Here is a 23,365-nt window from a genome sequence, read left to right as displayed (position 1 = left end):
AGATGAATGACACTTCTGAGGCCAGTGACTAAAGACCACTGACATTTTTGGGGGGCTGGAGTATTGATCCCAAGAGTTAGCTAAATAATTTCCAAATTCAGAGATCACAGTTGCTGAAAGATTGGTAGAAAAAGTACATGTAACTTCAGTTGTTGAGCACCTCTTTTTTTTAAAAAACGCTGTTAATCTCCTTCTAATTTGTGCCACATACCCTGATTTTTATAAAACCTTTGTACAGGTTTCATTTTGTTTATTGTCATAATGACATTGCTAACATACCAGTGTGAACAGGGAGATTATTTAATTATGATTCTGTCTTTTCTCTTGTCAGATTTATCCATCAGATAAGTGGGCCCTAGCTGTGACAAGAATTGATCCTAATGTTGCTTTTCATGGATCGTGTATCTAGATTTTTAGTTACCTTTAAATGCAAAGGAGTAGGTTTGATTTTAAGATTTAAAATATCGTCCAATAAACCTAGCCAGTTAGCTTGAATCACTTGGAGCTACAGCTGTCAGTTGAAGATTTGGGAGTGTAGCCCTGGACACCTGGATAAGACACCTGTTTTTCTGAAATTTCTTTAGTAACATTATGTATGGAGTTCAATATGGTTTTGTCTTATAAGCATCTTAGCTTTACTGCTGTTGGTGTTTTGGTTTTTTGCATTCTCATGAAGTTACACTGTCTAGAGAAGCCTGTAGTCAACAACATCCATGAATACAAAGAGTCAGGAAACCACCTTTCTGTAAGAACTGTTGTGTGAATGAAAATAAATAATGCTGGGTGTATCTAGTCAAAGAAGTTGGTATCTAACTCCCAGAGAAAATATATTCAGAAGTATTAGTCTTGTAAGCTGTTATCAATTAGAGTACGGAACACACAAGTCAGAGGAAACAGCGTGTTATAAGGAAGTAATAATTCTAGTATCAAAGATAAAAGCTTCCTCTTACTACTACTTTGCTAGGGGAAAGAGCTATTTTCTATTTGTTGACATCATACACAAATACTGGAGCTGTGGTATGGCACAAGCATGTGATTGTTCCTGGTAATCTTGAAACAACTGTTTCATTTAGTCAGCTCTGTTCTTAACTTTCATCACAAACTGAACTAGATTTTTCTCCTACTTAAATCAATTCAGATAATTTGTATTTTCCTTATAAGCCCAGCTTATTTTCTGTCTGAATTTCTTGTAGGTATCGCTGAATTCTGAGTATCAGTTCTGAAGTTTTGTTCCTTGTTGACCTCGTATCAGAGATCCTCTAGAGTCTGTCAGCCTGTCAGGATTAGCTGATAATATATTGGAAAACTTTCTTTCTGGCTGCATTTGTGATTTAGCAGAGTATTTTACTTGAGTTGGATGATCACTGTTGCTGGGAGCATACTGTGAAGATGACTTTAAAAAGCTGACATGACCAATGTGAATTCGAGAGCAACTGCTAGTCTGGTGTCAGGAAATGTTAAGAAAACATGTACAGGGGAAACTGAGATTGTACTAAAGCAATGATTTTTAACCTTTGACTACTTGAAAGGGATCCATCATGAGAAATTAGTGAAAACTAGCCCTCTGTCAGTGGGCTTTTTTTCACTGTACAAAGGTCCATCCTCCCCAGTGGGAGGGACAGACTGGGGAGGAGATAATATTGAAAACCATTATGCAAAGGCATTCAGAGTCTCCAGTCACATCAGCTTGGCTGTATTAAACACCAGTTACTTTATCCCCCCCCCCCCCTCGTTTTTACCAGTACATCCAAGGAGAGGTAATGAAAATAAACAGCTGAAAGAAGGGTGTTGGTGTATTGGAAGATTGTGGTAAGCTTCAAGACTCTAGTTGTAGTCACACTGGTTTTGCAGTAAAAGCAAGTCTTCTGGACTTGATCTTTTCCTGACAGCCTGTTTGTTGTGTTTAGCTGGTTTCTGTGTTGTATTTGAAGGTCCTGGAGAGAACTGGAAGTAATCACAAAGGCTGCTCACTCGTGCTGCATATTAAAGAGTCTGTCTAGCTGAGTGGGTACGTTTGGTTCCAAGTTGAACAGTAGTATGGAATACTATAAATAAAAAACAACTACTTCTATAACTAGAACTACTTCTATAACTTACTGTGGGCTTTTTTTTTCAAGCAGGAAAATTCAATGCAAGTTGCATAGGATTAATATGATTGTGGTATAATACTGACGTTTTAGAAGGCTGCATGGATCAAAAATTTACACCTGAGTGAATTTGGAGTATGCCTTTGGTGTGCTCTGATTTACTTTTTGAACTTAAGCCCTTGATAGTTGTTGCCTTCTTACAGTTTCTTGTTATTCAGTTGAGCACTGCCAAAAATGAGTAGGCAGAATGTTAAGATTTGCTTTGTATTTGTTGCGGATTATCTTTGGCATCACACATGTATATTCTAAAGGCAGAAATGTTTTTACATGATTTGGAGAATGCTTGTGTCCATATTAATTCTTCATGACAAGATATTTATGCAATTATGCATAATATGCAAAATATGCAAAAATCAGGCTAATTACAGAGTTAAGGGAGAAAATTTTTTTTTTTACTTTAGATGCTAATTCTGGAGTACCTTTTATCCATCAACTTTAAAACTAGCGTATTTTGGAGAAGGAAGGGAGCATTGGAGTTATTCTAGAAGGAAGGAGCTTTCTACAGGTGCAGTTTAGAAGGGCTATAAAATGGAGGATTGTACTTGGACAAGAAATTTCTAGTTAGAGGGTGGCAAGTAGAGAAGCCTTTGCAATTGTAGTTAGAAGGTGCTAAAAGTTAAGCCGTGGAGAGGAAGAGAGATACTGTCACTGATTAACTCTGTATCTTTGCAATGAGTTCATGTGGTGGTCTCCCTTTTTTGCTTATGACCCACTCAGCTGTAGAGAGCCTTACTTGTTTTACTGCAGTTCTGTAGGAGATGAGGGATCTCTACAAGAAAGACCTGTATTCAAATCTAACTTTGCTAATCTGTATGCGCTTTGTCAGTTTGTTTTTAATTATAGTACTTAATGAGTCTTAAAGAGCCTCTTCAATTGTTTATATTCATAACCCATTAAAGTTCTGGAGCTCTCAATGTATTTATTTTTAAATCTCCAAGAGATGCAGCCAGCAAAGCTAGGGAACATTAGACTTGATATTTGATATTTAAAAGGGAAAAAAAAAATTCTCACAGCTTCTTCCAATCTTATTTGTCTGCTGTGATTTAAATTAAATAATACATAAAACTTTGAAGGAAAAAAAGTCATATTCTAAATGTAATACCAATCTACTAAACATGAAATCTAATTCTTCCAAATTATTTTTGTTATATTACTATGTTGCACTTGCCCATAAAAATGTGTGAATACAGGTAAGAAACAAGAACCATAACACTCTTCTTGTTCCGTTAGCTCCTTCTTGGTTCCCAGGGGCTTATTTCACAGCCTTTCTGACTACAAAAAAATAACTCTTTGTTCCTGTGTGTACCCTTCTCCCATCCCCTATGCCTTGGGTTTTAGCTCTGTCTTGCTAATTTTTAAAAGTGCTTTTCGTGGAATGCTGCTGGCTTCCCCACTCCGCCCCGCCGCCCCCCCCCCCCCCCCCCCCCCCCCCTTATTATTTCCTCCTGTGTGTCTTGGTACTCTCCCTTAAAAGCAATAGAGTAGACATTGATGCTGATCTGGTGAGGCACTACATTTACTGTGAGGACTCAAAGGAGGTAGAGTACAGTGAATATGGAACTTGAATGATTGATATTTTTATTTTTGTTACCTCCACCTTTTAGTTTGAATGATATATTGGTGAAATACAGTTAAAGGCTAGTCTTACATCAGTGTTTTCAGTCTCTTTTAGTTTGATCCAACAGCAGGCTATTAGGACAAGGGCTGGATTATTTTACGCAATTTTCCTCATACTGCTGTTGTACTATTATAAAGCTGTAAGATTTCAGAATAGACTATTAGAGCCTATTTTCCTCTGCAGAAATAATGAAAGTATAGCCCCTGTCCAATATGGCCCTTGAGAGGAGAGCTATTTCGATGGATAGATGAAGCACATGAAAAATGGGAAGGAGATGAGGAAAAAGAAGCAGAAGTGATGTTGGAGAAACTTACGTGCAAACACTGTATTAGTTGCTGTGGTCTTAATTATCAATTGCTGCCTGGCTCATGATATTGTGGTACTATGCCATACGGTTGGGAGGTTTTTCGGACAACACTTGCTTGCCTTATTTTTCCTTATAAAGTAAATTTCTTGTTGGTTTGGAGCTAATGAACAGCCCCATCCAAACTGTAGTACCTGCTATTATGTTAGTAGTAATGGTTTTGTTAGCTGTGCTTGAACAGTGTAATAGTATCAGAAGTATTGAATAATATTTCTTGATTTAGTTGATATAAACATTTCTTCTTCATTTTCAATTAACTAGATTCTTTGCCTTTTCCTTTTCTCAAAGGAAAATAATTCCCATATTCAGCAGAAGGACACTACATCTTTCCAAAAGGCTTGCAGATAACTTCAGTGTTGGTCTGCTCTGGCTTAAAGGGTGGAAATGTGGGAGTACATTGAACTGTGCATGTATTTCTGTACCGTAGATGAGATATTTCAAATTTTTTTTAAATAGATAACTGTAAAACCAGACCAGGATTACCAGGCTGAACTGTTGATTGTCACAATGTGTCGCCACGGTAAAAAGGAGCATACCGTGGTTTTGGACCATTTACTGTTGTGATTAAGTGGAGTTTTTTATTGTAGTGAGAGGCGGTCAGTAAAGAATGTTATGTTTTTGAAAATAAAGGTCTTGTAAACTATCAAAGTGCTTTTCTGACTTCAGATAGGTCTTTTATTATTCCTATCATTATGTCTTCTAAAAAGTGTATTTGGATGTTGCTGTTGTGAAAGTATAAGCAAGAAAAAACTGAACAACTCTCGAGACAGAAATGTGTGCTTATGTATGTAGAACTAAATACTTTTAAGGATTTTTGGTAGGTTATCGTGATCCAGTTCCACTTTATAAATGCAGGTATTACAGCAAAAAATTCTAGCTGTTTAACCAAGTATGTTGTTTTCTAATTTGTCTGTTTAATTATATCAGGGAAACTGCCATGGTATGGTAGTGTGTGGGTGTGTATTTTTTTTTGGTAACTTGATGCTTTCTTCTTAAGTCTAGGAGTTTCTTTTAATGCTGTCTTTCCAGTTGTCGCTCGATCTGTGTTTTTATTTATTTATGTATTTTAAAAGTGCTCCCTCTTGTGTTAGTGACCGCATGGTCGTTATTGTTTCAGTATCAGTTACAAATTCACTTTGGTTACAGTACATGTCATGAGTGTTTAAAGGGATTATGTTGTATGTCACCCCTCCTAAGTCTTCAGGTGGTGTTCTGGGCCTATGTTTGCTTTCACAGCTCTCTGGATATCAAGACTTCTGATTTTTCTTGCTTGTTGTAGTTTCTTTGCGGTTTTACTCAGCTGGCCTTTGTGTCTGTTTGCTTTTGCTGCTGCCAATGTGCTAGTAACAACAAAAACCATTATTGTCTGTTGATCTTCTTCAAGTCTTAAAATATTTTAATAACAGCATGCATTTGGGCTCAGCTGGTGATCCATTTCAGAACTTGAAATTAAAATTTACTGTAATTACAACAGAGCCTGTGATATGATCTTTATGTTTAAGTATTATCAATGTAATATAATCTTGCATCTAAGCATTATTAATGAGTTACTGAGTAGCCAGATTTCATGCAAATACAAAGATGGGTATGTTCAAGCAGATTAACCGCAAAGCTGGGGTGGTGCTATGATCCAATTGTAAACATTGGATTACTGTAGTGAGAGCGTGGTAGTAGTCATAATATACTTTAATAAAGCCTATGTGGCAAGGTATTTGTACGTACCTGAGGATGTTGATTTTGTTGCCATTAGGATGTGTTCTCTTGAGGAGGAATGAAAAGATGAACTTCCTCATGATCTAGACCACGAGGGTTAAATATTTTTGCTGATGATTTACAAAGGTCTTTTACCAAGGACGGAACATAGGAGCATTTCCTACTTCACAGATGAGAAAACTTGGTTACAGTTGCCAAGTGACCAAATGATTTCACCTCTTTAATGGAGGTTTGATAAAACCCATTTTCTCTGATCACCACTGTGTGATTTAGTAGCAACTAAAAGCTGCAGCCCTTGCAGTATTCTCCTGCTTTAGGACAGGAGAAGACAATTCTCCTAATCCCTAGAGAAAGGTTGCGAAACTTTGTGAGTTCCCTAGTGGTGGCGTGCTGTTGAAATGAGGTGTCTTCATCTCCAATGTGTAGCAGGTGTAGGGAACAGCTATGATTTATGAGGCCTCTGTTCCCATGGGCAGATACACTGTTTGAGAAATACTGAATGTATATATATTAATTCATCTCTCTTATTAGATAAGCATCAATGTAAGAGCACCTTTTCCATATGTATTTTTTATGAATTTTAAAATGTTAACAGTAGTTTCCTGAAACCTTTCAGGAGTATGACAGGCAGAGATCAGTGGTTTCCTTGTTCTTTCATTCTATGCAAAGATGATAAATGGGCCTTCAAGGCACCTAGAAGACATTAAAAAAGAAAAAAAACCAAACAGGGAAAGCCACTGAACTGACCTCAGAGAAGCTGCTGGCTGGAGGGAAATCTTAGTGAGATAGGGGGATGAAAAATTATGGAGGCTTACGTGTATGTGGTATTTTTGAGACGGCAAGTATACTCCTCATCAGGTTATTTAGGCCTGAAGTGACTTCTCATGTATGTATGTATGCAACTTGAACTCATTTGAAATATGTCAGTTCTTTCTTCCTTACCTGTTTTGCTGATAGACTGGATACGAAGCAAAAATGAATTCCAAATCAAATACAAGAATAAATGCCATTTATTATATTACACTATAATAAAGGAAAAAATAGCATGCAATATGATAAAAGGAAACAGTACTAGTTGTTATGCACAATGATAAAAGAGCAATAGGAGCGAAGCATGGAATCGTCACTGTGAAGCGTTAGGGAGACTAAGAAAAGGATACATCGCCAGTTACCACATTAACATCATCCAGGCCCACGCTTCAGCTGGGAAGCCCCATTGCAGCCGGTGCCAGAAGTCTCTTGGTAACTGGGAAAATTCCTGCGCAGTGCAGTAGGTGAGGCTTCTGACCTAGTCCTGGAGCTTGCCTATCATTATACTCGGTGAAAAACAAAAATAGTTTACACATCTAGTGTATGTAAACTTTTATGTTTAGGCTAAGTGCAGGCATGCACTATCTTATGGTTCATAAGGTTCACACACACCAGGCGTGTTGGCCAGATACCTGAGTGTGGTGGAGTTACCATCATGACATAGCTGCACATAATATTTATTGTCTGGATGTTCCTGCTCATATCTTGCTTGTTTGGGGGACTAGAGACAAACACCACCTGCTCATTAAAGTTGTCCTTGAGCTCCCTGAGCTCACTTGTCTAAGTTAAACAATCCCTAATTAAAGACAAAGACTTTTTCATAAGCAGTAATCAATTTAATAAATTTCCACCACACCCTTCCAAAAGTATAGGTCGTATTTCAGTGATTAGATTCTTCTATTTCAGGTTTGAGGTTTTTTTCCTCCTTTTTCATATCACACAAATGATGTGAAATCTTTCATTTGACTAATTACTTGTATTTAGTGGTTTAGTCAGGCTTTATGCAAGTTCATTTGGACACACTTGGTGACTGCTTCCTCTTTCTCACTTAAGGGCAAAATACTGATACAGAATGTAAACAGTGAAGGAGGCTCCTGTTCCAGTCAGTTTGCATTGTGTACGCTGTGAGAGACTGAAGGGTCTGTATGGGCTATTTCCCTACACTAGTCATGTTGTATGATCTGCTTCTACCTGTAGGAGTCTTTGTGTTAAACTTCTGTTTAAGTTTGTGTTAAATTCAAAGATTTATTACCTGACAACTGTAATCTTACGGCCTTAAAGGTTAAAGGACCTTTCAAAATGCTTCTCCCACATACTTTATTGTACAGTTACCAGTGTAGAAACCTTTGCTGTAGCACTAAGGAGAAGGTGTGAAAACTTAATGATGGGTAAGAGAAAGTGCCTGCGTGAAGTTAGGTAGGGGTGATGCTTTGCCCTTCTGTTTCTTGCCTTGAGTGGGTACAAAAAGGGTTGACTTTCCACTGTGAAGGATCAGGACCGAGGAAGGTATTTTTCCAGGTCGTGTTGGAAGAGAGGTAATGGCAAGTTGCTAACCCCTCTGTTGAAAACTCAAAGTACAGTTTGAGTCGTACATGTATAGGTCGCAGTTCCTGGAGTCACACGAAGACAACAGAGTTACCTTTTCTTTAGATAACAAGTATTTCCATAAGTCATAGAATTAAATGAAGTTTTACTTCCCCTTCCACCCCTCAATCTTTTTTGTCCTAAGCCTGACTGATTTTGATATCTAAAAAACTTGGCTCCAGTTAAATCTTTCCTTATGCTTGGATCAAATATAAGAGATCCCCCCTCTGTGGATTTACTGGCGTCAAGGGCTGGGGTTGAAGGCAGCTTTGCCGTGAGTGGGGGAGGATCTTCTATAGAATCACCTGTTTTCATAAAGCACATTGGGATTTTAAATCTGTATTACTGCTACTCTTCCATGATATTCGTTCATCAAACTTGGTTAGAAATTGGCTGTTAGGTTTAGGCACTCCTAGGGTGGAACATAATTGAAGTGGGATTCCATAAACTTCATAATGTTCAGGAAGCTGTGCTCATAAAAATAATTTGTTTAGTGCTTGCAATGGCAAAGAAAACTTGCAGGGTGAGTAGCCGGGAATGGATGCATGTGCTAACGTCTGAACTAGTAGACAGGCTGCAGAAGGAGCTGAAGCAGTCATTTTGGCAAGCAGTGCTGGCTGGTATAAAGGAAGGAGCTTTGCTTCTTCTGTGCCCCTGAATTAATGTATTTTATAATAATTTCAAGTGCTGAAGGTCACATTTTTTACTTTTTTTTTTCGGTGTGGATTTTTTTGTTGGGTTTTTTGTTTGTTTTTTTTAATAGGAGTTCAAATTTTGAAGCCTATTTTTCAGGTGTGGGCCACCAGCATTTTGGAAAGTGAGGTGAATGGCAAGGAGGTAAATTCAGTCTTGCTGCTGAACTTAGACTTGGCCTGCCTCCTTCTGCTAGCAGGGCTTAGGGCTTCTTGTTAGTGCTCGTTAGAAAGACTTGAGCACCCTTTACTGTTGTGCCTGCTTCACTGGACCTTGTTTACAATGTTTACTTGGTGCATGAAGGTGCTCTTGAGGTCTGCCTTAAGTCTTTAATTGCTTAAATCTATCTTGGACTGTGTTTATACTGTACATCAAAAGTGCAATGGCTAGTGTAATGACCCTGGTTACTGCAATGTCAAAAGGGGCTTGGGGCTTGTCCAGTTTCCAGGACTGGGAATAAAGGGTTTTAAAACCTGCAGACTTTGAAATCTTATTGTTCTTGAAATCCATGTGATCTCAGGTTTAGGCACTGTTGGATATAACTGAGAATATGAGAGTTTTTAATTTTGTCAACAGTAGGAACTGTTTGTTCTAACTCCAGCAAAACTTTGTGTGACATAATACCTCTGGAATTACTTGAGGGCTTAAGAAGTTACGTTGCAGCATAAGGCTTGCTCTACTGAGTAAAGAAACTGCTGAATAATGTATATGGTTTTGCTTTTCTTTATTTTTCTTTTTTCCTGCCCTCTTCCCTAGGAATGTTTCGGAAAAATGAAGATTTGACTCCATCACAGAGGTGCTTGGCTGTAAGGTAGGCTTTCAGATATCTCTGAGTCTAGTTTTGGGAGTGGGGTTCAGAAGCTGATGGGTTGTGTGATTTGTTAACGCTCTGTGGAATTGCTACAGGTCACATTCAAGATGGAGAGTTTACAAACTCATGTAAAACAGATCCATACTTTTTGTATTTGTAGCTTAATTAATACATCTATTCTCCTGGAAAATATCACTAGAAGCAGGTTTTATACTTATTTAAGAAAAAAATTCTAAGTTCTGTGCGGTCTGTGCAAATTCTATGCCATATCAGATAGGAGACTAGTTAATGTCAAGTACACATCTAAAGGAGCTGGTGAAGGAACACTTTTTGTTAATTCTGTTTTTCAGTATTTAACTTACCCTTTCTCCTTTCTTTATTCAAGAGACTTGAAAACAGTATGTTGTCCTGGGCAAAACAGTCTTGACTTGAGGCATTTTCCTTAACTGAAATTATTGCCAGTTAACACAAACTTCTGTTCACTGATTCAGTTATTGAGGGGAGGGAAAAAGAAAATGCAATCAGTTGAACAAATGCTTAGGGAAACACCCTTCCTTCTCCTTCCCCAAGCTCAGTCTCAAGTCAGACACCTCTACTGGGCAAGGAGAGAGTCACCAGAGTTAGGGAGATCTGTCTGAAAATGCTCATTATGAACTGGAAAGAAATTCTATGTGTAGAATGTTTCAAACAGGTTACTGAAGACACACAAACTGCATTTCTACGTGTGGGTTTTTACTGTGGCTAGAGTAAGCAATAACATGGAGTATGACTTTTCCTGTTGTGGAACTTCTGTAGAACTACACATTCCATCTCACAAGTTGCTTGTCTTTGAATTACAGACGCATGCCAAGTCTACTGGAGTATTTAAGTTACAACTGTAATTTCATGGGTATCCTGGCAGGCCCGTTATGCTCTTACAAAGACTATATTACTTTCATTGAAGGCAGATCATACCAACTGCAACAGTCTGAAGCAAATGGGAAGGAAGATACAAAATATGAACAAACGGATCCTTCTCCAAATGTAAGATGTATGACTCTTGCAGTGCTGATGCTTACGTATCATTGCATGAAAAGCTTGGTTTGCACTGTTCATTTACAGGCATAACTTCTGAGCTGTATCTGGAGTTCATTCATCAACAGTATAGTTCCCTGTTCAAAAAGTTAAACGCTTATTTTTTTTAAGGCAGGTTTTCTCCATGGTTTCCAGTCTGGATCTTGTGGATAAAAGCAGATTAAATTGGAGCTTCCTACCAAGCTTATATGGTAAAAAGCCATCTTTAAATTAAAACAGTTCATGCATGTTTCCTTCGAAGCAACTACTATGCTTAAACACATCCTGATAAGGACAAAGTATGTGCTTTGTTGTTAAAAGACTGATGAGACTTAAAAGTTCCAGCAAGGTTTCATGAACATTCTCAAATTCTACTGTTGTTTTTGTATGTTTTCTTGCAGCAAGTAGAAAACATTCATGTGTAACAAGTTGAAAAACACTTATAGTTTCATTTTTCTTGCTTTCATTCATGTAGAGAGGTATTAAAGATGGAATTCGATCTGAAGGTGTAGTAAAAGGTGTACTAGCTGTAACGCTATGGCTTGTAACCCATAAAACATTTTTTTTCTTTTATTGGAAGAGACCAAATACATACAGAAGAAAATCCAGTTGATCATACCTTAACAAGAGAGATTGCTTGGCCTGAACTAAAATCAAAAGTTCCCAAAGCTTGTTACTTTTAAAATTTAATCCAATTATTTTAATGGTCAGGGTACTGAATATTATCTTTTCACCCTTTTCATATCCTTTTAAATAGGAGTATATCAGACTTACAAAATTGTGTGTGTCTAATGTAATTATTACCACACATAAAAAGCGGAGTTGCCATGGAGTTGGTTGGAACACTTCAGACAGATGGCTTTCACTAATTCCAGTGCCCATTACCTGTTCTCTGCTTATCCTGTGGACCACCAACTGTTGCTGGAGCAGTTGAAAGCATTCTCGCATGTAGATGCTTGTCTTCTCCTACCATCTAGATGTTACCATCCCCACAGGTGGACTAACAGGGAGCACTTCCCAACTGGTGGTGTCATCTGCAACCACTTCATCTGCAACCTTCGAATGGGATTGAGGACTCATTGCACATTCCATTCTACCTGTCTTGTGTGGTTGTAGTAACGTGCACCACAGGAATGTAAACTAGTGGCTAGAGGGTAACACTTTAAACTGCTCCACATGTTGACAGAGCACCTAAGCTCATAGAAGTGTGCTGTGGAGCAGGTCACTAGGAAGTGCAGAAGGCACAGGAGAACTCCTTGCATAGGTTGGTGCCTCATAGTCTGTAGTTTGCATTGATGTGTTGTATTGGCAAACTTGCAGACACTTCTTTGTTTTGGCTCAGTAAAGGCATCACATCCTATGTACCAAAATCCTGTTTCTGTAGAAAAACATGTAGTAAAATTATTGCAAATAAATGGAACTAACCAAATCTGTTAGTACCAGTACTTCTGGACGTGCATCTACTGATTGCCTGGTAGGACTTCCTAGCTTTTTACCACATAACCTTGCTAGTAATCTGAACAAAGTCAGTAGAAATAAATGTAAACCTATGATGGATTCTTCTTTCAGGTAAGCAGTTTTCCTTAAAATTAATTGCTCTTAAGATGCTTGAAACTTTTTGCAATTTATGCTGCATTAGCTTTTGACGTAAAAATAAAGAGAAGCTGTCTATGCTGTTGATACTTCATTTCCCAGCTGGTGTTAGAGAAATCTGGCTGCATTTTGTAACACCAGCGAGTATTGTGTGCTTTTGGAGAAATATGGATGATATAATTTTACTGCATTTGCTGCATCAATTAAAATAGTCATTGTCTTGTTCTAAAAGAATTTTTAAATACCATTAACTTCATATTAATACTTTAAATTTGTTCCTTGATTCTCATGTTATTATTTCAAGAAGAACAAATTGTTAGGTAACTTTAAAAAAAAATGTAATGGGGATCAGCAAATGTTAATGTAGTAAATGAAAAAAAAAATCTTTCAGCTGAGTTACAGCAAGTTTCATTCAGCTGAGTTACAGCAAGTTTCATTTCTTGTTAAATATAATTACATAACCGAAGTAGTTCACGCCAGCCTCCTCCTCTATACCGCGTGTTGACTGCATGATGTTAACATGGTTTAGTATTTTTGCTGTGTTCATTGCATGTTAAGTGAATCAAGTCAACATATTAAAACTTACTTCTTATATCCTTCCTATTGTGCCTTTTTGCAAGCTATCAATTGTTGGTGCTCAAAGTGGTGTCAACTCTCAGAAATTAATATCTGTCTTTGTAAGTTTCTTTTTATTATGGCTACCCTTAAAATAAAAGATTCCTGTCAGCAGATAATCTGCTTTCTTGCTTAGTATGCAGACTCTTCCTACAGGTTATAAAGTTCTTGCTTCATTACCTACAATTTTTACTTGAGGTGCTAACCTCCCCCGAATAATATGCTTTAATATAGTTCAATATTGTATTGAGCTCCTTATTGGTCCTTTATCAACCAAGAACAAGTTCATTCAAATAAGTTTTAAAAATACTTTTCTACTTTTTTTATATGTTTTTATATTATACATGTTTATACACTAATACATTTGTGAAATTCCTGAGCTCAGTGAGTGTTTTACCTTTGTTGCTTCAATTAGAAAGCTGCTCCTGAACTCCTTTCTCTAATTAGGTATCTAGCTTTCAACCTAATTATATTCCCATGTAATTTATGCATGTTTGGTTTTGTCCTGGCGCTATCTTTTAGCTTAAGTACGCTTTCGCTTCCCAGAGTTGACCGTATTTGATATTTTTATACAGGTATGCCCAGTTTTTGTTTATCAAAAATGAGCCAGGCCTTTCTACCTTTTTGATGTGAAATAAATTGTATATTCTGTTTCATATGAGGTCAAAGTTATCCTGCAGCTTATGGTCTTTTAATTCCTTAACAGAAAGTTATTTTGATAAGGTGAAAACTTTAAAGAGTGAGAGAAATTAAACTTCGAACTTTTAAATTAGTTACTTCATCCTTGTAAAAACGGATCTACCCTCCTGTGAATGTGTAATCTAGATTACCTGTTTACGCCTTGGCAAAGAAACTTATATCAACAACCTAGTTAATTAAGCAATTGGAAATGAATTAATGTTTTACCAAATGCATTTCTATAGGTAATTGAACTACAGATTATTTTAGTGTCAGGTGAGGACTTTTATTTCTGTGTAGATGTGTACAAAACTTGAGTGCTATAAACAAGCCTCAGGCTGTAGTTTAATAATCTATTTAGGCCACCAAAGTATAAACTCTTGCTGAATATGGAAGGTCCTGGCTGTGGGTTCTGGGTCCTCTGCTTATCCTGGCAGTGCTAACCTGCATTGCACTGCATTGTGTTCTGATTCAGATCATTTGATGCAGCCTAAACAGAAGTTGTCATTAAAAAGAACAAATACACAAAAAATCCACAAGAACACCCCACCACTGCCACCCACTCCTCCACCCCACCCCCCCCCACCCCCAAAAAAAAAAGTCTAGTTTTTCACTGATTTTTTTTTTTTCTTAATCTGACTCACTAGAAGGAAAAAGAGTAAAAATTTGCAGCCAAGGTGAGGAGACAGGGCAGGACTGCTGCTTTGTATTGCAGCCTGTGTGGGTTGTCCTTCAGAAACTCTGTTTAGACCAGTCCTCAAACTGCAGCTCCCAGCCTTTGTACAGGGAGGAGATTATCTCCATCGCTGTTTGCGAAGGACACAAACATCTCTGATACTGATTCCTGTAAGTGGTACCAGCATGCTTGATTGAAGTTCTGGGATTAATAATTATTGAGGGGAGTAGTATAATTAAAAAAAAGAAAGAAAGAAAGAAAAAAAGTCATGCTGTTTCTGGATGTAGTTATGCTTGTCCCTACACTTAAATGTTGCTGCTAAAGAAGAATTTTAGAAATACGTCATTTAAATGCTTAATAAATAAATTAAAACACCTTCTTCCAACAGCATTTTTTTTCTACAACTACAAATTGAAAACTGCAGAGTAGTTGTTTTTTAAAGCACAATCTGTGGTAGAGCTCTGTATAAGTTTGCTGTTTTTTAAGATAAGTTTCGTGAAATTCTGATGCTTATCCTTAAGAGAAGGGCTTTCACCTTCACAATTTAGTAAAAAACCTTCAAGGAGGTACTAAGCATATTTTGGATTGAGTAGGCAGATTAATGATTTCTATTTACCAATAGAAAAACTGGTAGATAGAGTGGCAAAGAGCAGGACTTAAAACAGAGATAACATTACTTATAAGCTGCCAAAATATATTTTGAGATTTTATACATGTCTTCAGATAGAAAACATACATTTTATATGTTTATGCTTATATTTTAAGCCGTGTGTTGATGTTACCAGCATGTAAATACTGTTTCTCATGCTATATTGAACGTCACTTTTAATTATGGCTTAGACTTTGGATTAAATCCTTGGCAACTGTCTTCAGAACTTTGGGGTGATGCCTTTTGGTATTTACAAATATCTAACTTCTGCTTATATCAGGTATTGCATATGAAAATCAAAGATTCATCAGTTTTAATAACAACTGATTGTATGAACATTCATTTCTGTTTAAATTCCTGAAGAAGTTAAGCCAACTGAACTTTCCCACTGCTCTGGCAAGGAGAAAGATGGATTAATAATTGCTAGAAAAACAAAGGAACACTTTTAGAAAATTAATGCCCTTTACTTTGAACTCTTGTAATAGAGTAAAATACTAAAATGTTTATTAGAAAGGAGTAGAAACAATTAAACACTAGCTCTAGCTGTTAATAGGTAGTTGCTTCATGAATTATCCAGCTGGTTTGTTTAATTAGCTGCAGTTTCTGATCCTCTCTGAAAGGTCTTCTCAGAAGAGCCACATGAAATATGCAATATCCAAAGTTATCCTCACCATTTTGCAGCTTTTCCAAGTCTAATTTTTTTATCACGTTGTACCACCTCTTACATCTGTGTGACTGGATGAATCTTCGGTGCTGTGTGCTTGCAGAAATCTGTGTTTTCAGTAGGACACTTAATGTTCCATTCTGTATCATGGAACAGAGTTACTCTTTATTTGGGAACTGAATATTTGAAGCTGCACTCTAATTGAAGCAGGACATTATACCTGCCCAAACTTTTAAAGATACTGGCAGCAGGATGGACAGAAAAAGGCTTCTGGTTATCTTTTTGTTCTGGTGCTTCAAACTAAAATTCCTAGATCTGGGGTTTTTTTACCAAGTTTAGTGTCTGTAGAATTGTAATGCAAATTTAAACTGTAATGTTTAAATTTAAATATTGAGATTATTTACAATCAAAACTTGTCAATTACATTTAAATGAACTAGCTCTCAAACTTCTCTTTTGTCGGTGCTTGGTTAGTATGTTACTTCAGAAATGTGGTGTCTGCCCTTGGGATATGGATTTTTAAGACTAGCGACTAGTCAATGTTATGCATTATTGCTCTGTGTGTTTTGTAGTAGAACCCTAGAAGTGTTTTCCTAAAAATACATACTTTTTATTGTGGTGGTTATAGCAAAACTGAATTTTGAGAAAATCTTGAGTCCAGGTCCTACCTGAACAATTGTATTTTTACTTGTCTGTGAGCGTGTTATTTGACCCCTTATAGCTTGATCACTCTAGTAGGGAAAACAGGTCTGTATAGAACTGAGTATTTTGGCTGAAAAGTCATATATTATTTCAGTATTTTAGTTGGTTTAGATTATTACAATATCTGAATTCTAACAGAGATGATTGATGCACTGAGTTGGGCAGCAACTGAAGACCTGTATTATGCCAATGATTACTGAAAATGAACTGAAGCTTTGCCACTGTTTTTGGGATCTCTGCAATAATTGTGCTCATCTTGTCCTAGATAATATGCTTTGAGTTATGATATCTTAACAACTTGCTTGCTTCAGTAATTTGACAATGAAATAAGGAAAAAAAACCCACCTGATGTTGTAAAAGTGCTCCCATTATTGAAAGGGTTTTTAGAGGCTCACTGTAGTCAGATTGAATTTGCTGTGTTGCCAGAAGTGGTGCTCACAACTTAACCAGCGTAACAATATTCCTTGAGCCTCTATAAAATATTAGCAGCTATTTGAAAGTTGGTAGTATATATTACTGAAAACCTGGCGCATATATGTACATATATACACACACACGCACAGAGAGCTGTTTAGGGAAGGGAAGATTGTAACTTGCCTTTGTTTCCAGAAGAGTAACACAAAATGAAGCTTACTAAGTCTCCCATCTTAAACTTTTCAGATAGCTGTGGCACAGAAACTCTTAATCTGTGGACTGTCCTTACTCTTCCATATGACTATTACAAAAACTTTGCCTGTGGAATACAACATTGATGATAACTTCAGAGCTACAGCATCATGGCCTGTAAGGTTTTTCTACCTATATGTATCTCTTATGGCTGCCAGACCCAAGTATTATTTTGCATGGACTTTAGGTAAGTAGATCTATTAATAGATACACTTTCTTTTAATTTTTTGAGTTTCATTTGAGATGCTGCATGCTAAGCATGTATTAAAAAGTGACAGTGCCCTCTTGAGGCCCTAGGAAAACGTGATTACTTCTAAGTATTATGAGATATTGTCAAAGTATATTGAATAGCATCTCTCTTTTTGAGAAACAAAGCTCGGTAAATCTAAGCACAGTGTTGTGACAGTTTTGCGAATGAGATCATGGTCTCCCGAACAAATCTGAGTGAAACACAAGGTTTTTTTGAGAACGATACTATTTTAATGAGCAATGACTTTCTTGGTTTTTGAGAAGTTGAAGTAAATCTAGTCTGATGTACAGTCCTGAATTGGTTATTTATTTTGATACCTTGATTTTGGCATATCTGAGAAGTTATTCTAAGCCTTTTTCTGTGGTTAGTTATCAGTAATTTGCTTGATGTTATTGAAGCATGAAGGAAAAATGAGTATATTGAAATTCAAGTATATCATAAATTTTGTTAATAGTAGATGGCATTCACAGTAGGATTGTCAGAATTTCATGGGTGACACTTCAGTTTTAGTCTTTGTTTACTAAAAGTTCTAATGACTGGGATACCACCTGTAGTCACTGATTTAAGACAGCTGATATAGTTTAAAGAACATTTTGCTTTTTACTTCCTGCTACTTGAAAAAAAACCAACACATAAAACAGCAAAATGCTGTATTTATGTAAGCTGACATCTTGGAAGTGGCTCACAAAATAGATTTCATCAGCTTCTTCCTTCTCTCCAGTTTAACATATTTGTTTCATAATTCTTTTGAGAGAGAATCTGTGGGAAACAATGCAATAAAAGAAAGCTTTAGTGTAGCAGAGCAGCATGACTCACTTACAGCTGCTGGTTTCATTCCTGGTCAATGAATGAAGTGCTTTCAGCTTGTCTGGATATAGTAATTCTGGGGCTTGTTGTGGAATGAAATAATTTTGAATATTGTGCTCTTATGTGCCAGTATAATGGCCTGTAAAGAGTAGGAGTCATCTGAAAAACTAATAATCTTTGTGGAGTTTTTTTCTCCCACTATGATACTTAAGATGGATTTCTCCTTATGCACTTGCTAGTAGTGTAGAGCTAGCCTCAGTAAAATGCTGACAAAAAACTTTTAGTTTGCTAAATAGCGCTTTCTTTTTTTTTAACCACCTTCCTTCCACTTTACCGAATGACTTCTAATGGTATGCATAGAACGTGAAGGGGCCTTCACAGTTTTACCAGATGTTATGCTTTTGAGTTGTACATTACTATTCTTCACACTTCAGAAAAAAAAATCTGTTAAAAAAATGAATTACTTATAAGGAATACTTACCAAATGCTAGTTAATAAAATGAGTACTTACTGTAGCTATAGTCTTTGTACTCTAGCTAGCAAGAGATTACAGCGTTCACCTCCAGCTGTTTCTAATTGAGCATAAAACCATTGTCTTAATGTTTGAAGTTGATATCAGTGATATCAGATGTATGGCAGCAAATTTTTTTGCTTTCAAAGATGCTTTTAAAAATGTTTTTTATGAGGAAATAAAAATAATATGTATTAGTCTGTATCTGTAATACTGCAAACTCTTCTTCCAGACTGGTAGGTAACTGGGGAAGCTGAACTTCAGGAAAGGAACTGTTTGTGTGTCTGAGTCAATTGTTTCTTTTACTTTCCAAATACACTGGATTAATACCTTGAAAAACTTGTTGAGAAGAAAGGAAAACGTAAAAGATTAATTTCTCTTACATGTCACTATATATAAAGTAAATTCTTGTTAATATGGCAATACAAACTGAGCCATTTCTCTTGCCTTGCTAGTTGTGATTTAAAAAGTGACGGTCTAATTACAGTGCTTTAGATGAAATCTGAACTAACTCATGAGAGGGCTCACGCCCTGTAACTAGAAGAGTGGATCTGTATTGCTTCTGCAGAGCTTTTTGCCTACCTCCCTTCCAATTCCCCAGGACCCCTCTGAACTGGGAGAGGAGCTGGCATTCTTTTTCCCATGGTCACTTACTTACCCGTGTAAGTGGACACGTGATTGGGTTCATGCCTCACGGGTATGGGTCCATGACTAGGCACATGGAACCAAGCACCTGGCTCAACAGAGGCACAATACCTGGGAAAAAAACTCGTTTCCTTGTACGTGCCCATCCTAATTAAGAAGTACAGTGGAGGAGCTAACAAAGCTGAGGCAAAGGTGATGACTGAAGGTGGCAGTTGGTATGCAGACTGAGATCCCTTTTGATTTTCCTGTATAGTCCAGATGACAGTAGAAGCTTTTTCTCCTAGGGAAAAACACCATTTGCTTTGAACCATTCGACCTTTGACATGCTCTGTAAAAACTCAGCATTCAGAAGCGTTGTTAACAGCAACCTTGCGCCGTTAGCGGAAGTCTGACAAACCCTCCATCACTTAGTAAATTACTGTTTTCTTCTGTTAGGTTTGCACTGGTTGGTACGTGGTGCTGTGAACGTGCACCTGCTTGAAGTGAATCAGTGCAATATCATCTTTATGCTTTAAACATCACTGTTGCTGCGTAAAGACAACCCCAAAGACACGCATCTGAGTGTCGAGCTGATATCTCAGATCGTTACAACCAGCCACTGTTTTGTAGTCTTGATGCTTCTCATTGAGTTTGTTTTTCTGTCAAATTTCTCAAGCAAGTCTAAGTAGGTGGTATGAGACATCTGTACTGTGAAGTGGATAGTGCTACCTTTCCTTCTTTTCCTTTTGTATGAGTTTTTTAATTGAAAGCCAGTGTGTTGCTTAGATTATCTTCTGTTTGTTCATGTCTAATACGGTGATCCTCCATATTTTTAAAAAAATGTGTAGCCTTTACAATGTGATAAATATTTTGAATGAACAGCATGTTGTGCAATGCACAATTTGTAATATGGGCAGTTTATAATTAATTTGTTTCTTTTTGTTTCCTTGCAGCAGATGCAATTAATAATGCAGCAGGGTTTGGTTTTAGAGGCTATGATAAAAATGGAGTTACGCGTTGGGATCTAATATCAAATCTGAGAATCCAGCAGATAGAGGTTTGTTTCTGGCTCTTTCAAGTAAAATACATCTTTTGTAGGTAGTTGCTAGTAATTTCAGTAACTTTGCCTACGCATTTAGTTCCTCCAGATAGTGAATGTGTTCTGAGTCAGAAATTACATGTTCACACCCTTAGGAAAGGATGAAAAATAGTCTGTTTTGAATATGTTCTACTTGTCAGTTGACTGCCAAAATATTTTGTGGTTATATGTAGTTGAGTAAATACCTTATTCAACTCATCACAAAGTTGGGGTATTTTTATAATTTATGTCAGAATTTTGAAAAAATTTATAACACACTACAATTATAAAAACAATTGGTTTGTTTTTACTTTACAGTTTTCCACAAGTTTCAAGATGTTTCTTGATAATTGGAATATCCAAACAGCTCTTTGGCTTAAAAGGTATTTATTTCTTAAAGGAAAGCTTTTCTGCACTGAAGTTTCTTACATAAGTATTTCTTTGAAGGTAATCTAACATTTAAAGCTAAACCCCACAAAACATGAGTTGTTTAGCAGCTGCATGGGATGTTCTTCTTGTAATACTTGAATTAAAGCATCTGAATTTATAACTTCCTTCTTAGTGTAAACCTCAGGTTATGATAGAAACTGGTTTTCTTCACTGGTCATAGAGCTACTGATGTGTGGAGATGTGTCTTGTATTTATTTATTTGTTTTTATCCCTTCCCTTTCCCCCACCTTAGCATTCAAAGAAGTGCATGCTGCTGAGAGCAGCAGGCAAAATGTACATCTTGGCCTGGGGAAGTTTTGCATTATTTTTAGCCACACAATGATAAAGGAACTTCCACACATTCTGTGAGAGAACTTTCTGCTCTCTTTCCCTAATGAGTGCATGGCAAGTAGCAAACCCTACAATGTGCTATCAACAAAAATTGCAAATGAATATTCCTCTGATGCACTTTTTTTCTTGTCTGGGGAACAGGTATAGTGCCCAGTGAACTACATTATTCTGCATTTACTACTACTTTGTAGTAACTGCAAAGCAAAAGGAGCGTTCTTGACTTGTGCATGGGATGGTGTGTCCCTTCTCTTAGTCTCTGTTTATTTGATCTTTTATCAGTAGCTGCAAGTTTAACTGAGATTCCTATCGTGGCGTCACTCAGAGGACTTTATCTCTTACTCTGGATGGCTGGAAATAGGATGTTTCTTCCGTCAGATTTCTTTATAGTGTATTCGCTTCCATAATATTTTCCCTAAGTATTTTTCTGACCCAATTAAAAGCAGATACTGAGTTTTGTGTGTTTATTCTAAGTGGGTGAAAAGGCAATAAAATCTATTGCTAGGACAGTCAGCAAGGAAGAATTGCATGCTTACAGGTATTGAAATGTATCATTTAATAAGCAAATAAGCTATTTGGGTATTTTAAAATGCTTTTTCATTTAGAGAACAGAATTTTATCAGTATTAAAACTTCATAGGAAAAGGTGGTATTTCTAAAAACTTTCAAATCTGTTAAATGGAGTGATTCTAAATGAAAATTCCTTTTAGTGGAAAGTAACATTTCTCTTAAGAATTAAAAGAAAAAAATATAAATCAGTTTCTGAGGGTGACATTAAAGAATATGTGGGGAAAAAATTAGAAGCATCTCTGTTAACAAGTATTTTTAAGGACAGTTATAGAAGACTCTTTGAGGACAGAGTAAATCCATATTGACTCTGCCACAGTGAAAGGGAGAGAAGGGTGGATGCTTTCTTGCAAGTAAAAGATTGTTTTAATGGTTATGTATGTGGACCATAAACAGTGGTACAGAATATATATTTTATTACCAATCTTTTGGCTAGTTGGAATGCTACAGCGGTTCAGACAGAGGCTCATGTATTACTTTAAACATGCACTTTTAATACCTCACTTGTTTGCCATTTATAGAAGTATCTAAAATCTTAGCTGTTAATCTCACGTGGAATACCAGACGTCAGCATTTGTTCTGTTCTTTTCTGATACTCTCTAAAGAGAAACCAAACCATCGGATTACAAGACTTAAACCCTGACTGTGTGTAAAAACAAACTCCTTGTAAAAGTAGAATTAACAGAGCTACAAATCACAAAGAAGTTTAAGGAACATTTAACATATGTCACAAAATACAGCAGTTCAAAGGTATTATTGTTACAAGCTTGCAAGTTAAAATAGGGATTTACATAGTAGCATATATCAACAACATATATCATGATAATGTTTCCTGACTGGTGAAGCTGTTATGTTCCCCCTTGGCCTGTTCATTCTTTTTTCCCCAAAGAAAACGTCTAATTCCAATTGTCTTTGGTCAGGTTTGCAAAACCTCTGTGCTTCTTGTTGCTGCTCTCTTCTGGCATATTTACAAACTTCCTGTCTTCTTGCAGTGGATGTAGTACTTCTGCTAAGACCTCCGAGGTCTTTCCCTGGCTTGTTACAGGCAGAGTTGAAGATTTGAGTGGATTTATTACCTCCATTTTCTTCAGAGAACACTCTTTCTAATACATCACAGTATTACCTCTGTCTTTTTTGCAACAGCAATCTACTGTTGGTTCATGCTCAGTGTTTCATACTGTTGGTTCATGCTTGGCTACACTTTTTCAGTAATGTTACAGGAACGGGTACTGCTTTCTATTTTCCAGTTTCCTTATTAGATGTTCTATACTTTGGATGACTCCTTGTTGGTTTCAGAACGTCATTCAAGTCTGCCAGGATAGTTTTGGATTCTAGTGCTCTGTCTGCCAAGAAAACAATGCTGATCTTGTCCACCCCACCTCCCACCCCATAAAAGAAAGGGAAGGCAAGGTGGAATAATATACTTCTCAGTCTACCACCCAAGCTAGTACTGGGAATATAGAACCAGACCGAAGGCAGTACCCTGTTGAACAGTTGATGCATCTTCCTACTTCTAGAGAAAATGATGGATAAGATACCCTGCACCACCTGTATTTGAATAGATTTTGTCAGCCTGTGGTGATGACCATATTTCCTTGGCTTGCTTTTAGGAATGTCAAGTGAAGTATTTCAACAGTATTTATTCTTGAACTCCATGCAGGGGTTTAAGCTTGCTTTTTACTCTTTGAAATTAAAGCCTGATTATTTTTTTTCTAGC

The 23,365-nt window shown here is 36.9% G+C and overlaps 1 protein-coding gene across 1 annotated transcript in view; it reads left to right on the top strand.

Moving 5' to 3' along the window:
- MBOAT2 (membrane bound O-acyltransferase domain containing 2) overlaps positions 1 to 23,365 on the top strand; it is a 100,622-nt gene that overhangs the window by 65,023 nt on the left and 12,234 nt on the right. Inside the window, exons 6-10 of the mRNA XM_056343756.1 lie at positions 9,686 to 9,740; positions 10,580 to 10,763; positions 17,030 to 17,222; positions 20,181 to 20,284; positions 20,624 to 20,688. Of these exons, the coding sequence (XP_056199731.1) occupies positions 9,686 to 9,740; positions 10,580 to 10,763; positions 17,030 to 17,222; positions 20,181 to 20,284; positions 20,624 to 20,688 (601 nt within the window). The remainder of the gene's footprint in view (positions 1 to 9,685; positions 9,741 to 10,579; positions 10,764 to 17,029; positions 17,223 to 20,180; positions 20,285 to 20,623; positions 20,689 to 23,365) is intronic.

The sequence above is a fragment of the Falco biarmicus genome, chromosome 6 (genome assembly GCF_023638135.1).
Source record: "Falco biarmicus isolate bFalBia1 chromosome 6, bFalBia1.pri, whole genome shotgun sequence".
In the NCBI taxonomy this organism is placed as follows: Eukaryota; Metazoa; Chordata; class Aves; order Falconiformes; family Falconidae; genus Falco; species Falco biarmicus.
The sequence above is the reverse complement of the archived record's forward strand: the minus strand, read 5'-3'. Positions and strand labels throughout refer to the sequence as shown.